Source organism: Cynoglossus semilaevis, chromosome 4 (genome assembly GCF_000523025.1).
Source record: "Cynoglossus semilaevis isolate Cse_v1.0 chromosome 4, Cse_v1.0, whole genome shotgun sequence".
Taxonomy (NCBI): Eukaryota; Metazoa; Chordata; class Actinopteri; order Pleuronectiformes; family Cynoglossidae; genus Cynoglossus; species Cynoglossus semilaevis.
Genome location: NC_024310.1, coordinates 5,435,678 through 5,439,531, shown reverse-complemented (window position 1 = coordinate 5,439,531; position 3,854 = coordinate 5,435,678). Strand labels below are relative to the sequence as shown.

At 38.7% G+C, this 3,854-nt stretch overlaps 1 protein-coding gene across 1 annotated transcript in view; it reads right to left on the bottom strand.

The window, feature by feature from the left end:
- Positions 1–3,854, bottom strand: part of LOC103377775 (alpha-2-macroglobulin) — a 28,716-nt gene that overhangs the window by 2,505 nt on the left and 22,357 nt on the right. Inside the window, exons 25-30 of the mRNA XM_008308719.3 lie at positions 2,839–2,995; positions 2,072–2,146; positions 1,609–1,774; positions 1,080–1,276; positions 665–880; positions 466–584 (exon numbers count right to left, since the gene is read on the bottom strand). Coding sequence (XP_008306941.2) covers positions 466–584; positions 665–880; positions 1,080–1,276; positions 1,609–1,774; positions 2,072–2,146; positions 2,839–2,995 — 930 coding nt within the window. The remainder of the gene's footprint in view (positions 1–465; positions 585–664; positions 881–1,079; positions 1,277–1,608; positions 1,775–2,071; positions 2,147–2,838; positions 2,996–3,854) is intronic.

The window sequence follows — 3,854 nt, the reverse complement described above, 5'->3', positions numbered from 1 at the left end:
CATGCCTTACTATAGCCTTACAAAAAAAATCTTTTAAAAATCCTTAGAAAAATTTTTTTTTGAAACATCTTCAGAAAAAAATATGTTGAAAATATTTTTTGATGTTTTTTCTTTCCTTCATGTTTCTCATGTTTTTTTTTGTTTGGAAACAGAAAAGTTGAAAAATATTTAGAATTTTTTTTTTTTAATTTTAAAATTTCTCTGTTTCTTTTCAGCGAAATCCTAAATTACGCATCTCATTTTAGTTCAGATAATGAATAATTATGATAAAATATTTAATAAAGTTTTCTTTCAAAATGTTACCCTTTCTGCATGTTTCTCATGAAATTAGACCATTATTAGAAAAATTGTGTTAACATTTTTTTGGAATTTCTCATGTCACCTTTGGTCAGATGGTGAAACTATGATGAAATTTTTGGGAAAAAAATGAAAGAGAAAATAGTGACAACTTCACACGAAATGTACCTGACTGCAACGAAGAGGATGATCTGAGGTCTGTTGGTCTTACACTTGGCCATGACGCTGCTGGAGATGTTGAAGGCAGAGAAGTCTGGAGGAGGAGGGATGTTGTAATGCATGGAGATCTGCAAAAGACACACGACATGTGTGATATCAGTGTGGTCAACACCAATACAGTTTTTGTGACTTGTGGCTAAGGACTGACCTGTGCCATCACACAGCTCTGACCCTCGGCCCTGACAGTGTATTCTCCTGGAGTCTCACTCAGCTTCTCCGACTGGTAGAGGAGCCTGTTGCTCTGATCTACCAAGAACTCTTTGTTCAGGCCTCCTGCAGATGTCACCGTCACTGTGGTTTGGCCTCCCTCACTGTAGGTGGATGCTCCATATTTGGCCAGAGCTTGCAGTGCCACCACAGTGTCGTAGGGAGCGGCAGGAATAATAAAAAAAAAATCAATCAATCTAATGTAAATGATTTGGTAAAGCACCAAAAAAATAAAAACATTTTAATCTTTACTGTCTTTCTTTTTTATTGCAGTTTCCTAGTAAATAAATCTGGCAATAATCTTCCAGTCTACCATATATATTCACTCTATATGTGGCTGTGCTGGTGTGTCGTACTTGTGTTGAGGAGAAGCCACCGTATGGGTTCTGCTGCTGAGCCAGCCAGCGGACGATGCTGGAGGAGTAGTCCAAGCCAAAGTTGGACAGAGCAGGACCAGAGTGGAGCGCCAACAGCATGTAGGAGGTCATCTCCACCTCCAGGGAGTCCAACCCCTTCTCTGATGCTCCTTTTCTGACTAAGTGACGGAGGCCATCTGCCAGTAAACAAAGGGACATCCTCTGTTACTGAACTCATCACAGTCAGTCTTTCAGGCCTTCATTACAGCGACCCAATGAAGGTCCACAGCCCACGGGTTTACACTATGTTAATTCTTTTACGATAAGTCTTTGTGTAAATTTCCCTGCAAATTATTCTATTCTTCATCAACTATTAAGACGCATTTCCTTGTCACAGATATTAAAAAAAGTTCAATTTAAATTATTTGTTTTATTGTCTTTTTTGCCCATCTGACAGAAAATGTGTCATTTGTTGTCACCAAAAAACACACGACTAACACGAATGTGTTGGACGGTTCCCCTGTCTTACTCTCAAATTTAGACGCCTGGTTCAGGTATGTGATGAGCTTGCTCCTCATCTCCTCGTCTCCAGCCAGAGTGAAGGTGTAGGACAGCAGGGCGGTAGTGTACAGGTTGTCCATTTGTTTGTTCGCTGCTGCTTTCAGACACATTAAACCCCTCCCCACAACAGGATCCTGTCAGAAAACAGGCAAAAATCAAAGAGGATTTTCAACAGGAGAGCTAGCGTAGGAGTGTGTGTGTGTGTGTGAGAGAGAGAGAGAGAGAGAGAGAGAAAAGACTTTTAACAAAAAGGACGAACACTTTAACTATGACCAGTTAATATCGTTGTTGCTGATCACTGCACAGTAGTTTTTCTATGGGATGTTTTGTTACATTTTAGTTCCTGGCTAAAGCAGGTTAAAGGTCAACTCTGTAGCCCCGGCCAGTAGGAGGTCGTACTGTGACAATGGTTGCTGTAAAACGTGACTAACCGTTATGCTGTCATTCAGTTCGAGCATGGCGGCGATGATGTAAGCAGTAAGTGACACGTCATCGCTCACTCCACCCTAGAGGAAATCCAGGAGAACAACAGGAATGGCAACACAGTTTTAGCATCATGTCAGACTTTTAACAAAACCAACATTTTCAACCTAATGAGTGAATGAGTCAAAACAAAATAAAACGACAGCATTTCTAAAATAATTATATCATTCTGTCCAATTTCTTGAGAAACAGAGTTTAAAGTGTACAGATTCTAAATCTTTTTTTATTATTATTTATGGATATTCTGTATGATTAAGACCAGTTTAAATCTTGTCCTAAAGTAGAGTTTTTATTCCACTCCAACCTATTCTAGCTCAGACAGACATTCATTTTGGTTTCATTATTAAAAACATGATTAAAAACCACTGAGTTAAGTCAGTGTTGAGTGGAAAAGATTAAAAAAAGTCTGCTGAAAACCCCAGGGAAACCTCCTTTATCCACAACAACAAAGGACTAATAATAGAGGTCGCTGGCTTCCCTTAAGCCAACCCTCTGGTGATGGAAGTGCTGCTTTTAACAAACACACACATGCACACACACACACACAGACTTCACTCAGATTTTGGCTACAGTGTCTCTGTGTTTTGTTTGGATTATTTCCTCAGCAGCTTGGAGCAGCCTTGAGTCTTGAATGAAACCTTCTTTTTCCTGAAGTGACAGACTGTTTATTCAACACGGTAAAACATCTCACTTACATTCAGAGTAAAGACGTTACCTTCATGCCATTGTGTAAGAGCCTTCCAACGGAGTGGATGCAGCCGTCAGGATCCTGGTGCATTGACAACCAACTCCTGGCTTCGGCAATGTGACGTGGATCTATAAAGATGTACGGTCTGGCTCCACCAAAGGACTTCATCACAAAAGCGGTCAGCCTGAAAGGTCGCACACATTCTTACATTTTGTATGTGAAATGAGCACGGGTGTTTCTGTGATTTACCCAAGTACTGACCCAGATCAAGACAAAAACCCAACTGACCATAAACCAACAGAATATACATTTAGTCTCAGCTGCTGAAACAATACAGGGTTTTTCAATATATTATATATTTTTATATACGAATTATAAAACATTATATATATATCATATATTATTTTCTATAAAGGTCAGAAATTTCCATAAATACAAATACATTATATATATATATATATATATATAGTATATGTATATATATATATATATATATATATATATATACACACATACATTATCTGCAGTATGACAGCAGTGGGAGAAAGCTTGGCTGTCTCGTTAACACTGTTTAAACCCAATGTTCTGATGGAATTCTAATAAAATCAAACACTTCGGAGCCCACCGATAAACAATCCCACACCCACATGGACACAAGTCGGCTGCCAAACTGCCCAGCAATATTCACGGCAGCGGTCCAGTCCCTGCAGGCTCGCTGCAATAAGCCTCTTATAGAATTACATTCAGATTTCCTGGCATTCTCTTAAGAAAGTAAATTATTAGGTTTCTGCCAGTAATTCAACACACACACACAAGCAGAAGACACTCTTTGTCTGTGTGTTAGTGTTCGTGTGTGTTGGGAACATAAGCGTGCCATACTCTGGTACGCTAACGTTTGATCACAGTAAAAACCAAACAAATCTCCAAAAAAAAAGTTTCTCAAAAATGACTAAAAATGCACTCATTTGTCTTAAAATACTTAGCTATGTCCATTTCTGTTGTTAAAATTCAGAAAAAATATACTTTTTTGGTACGTCAACTTT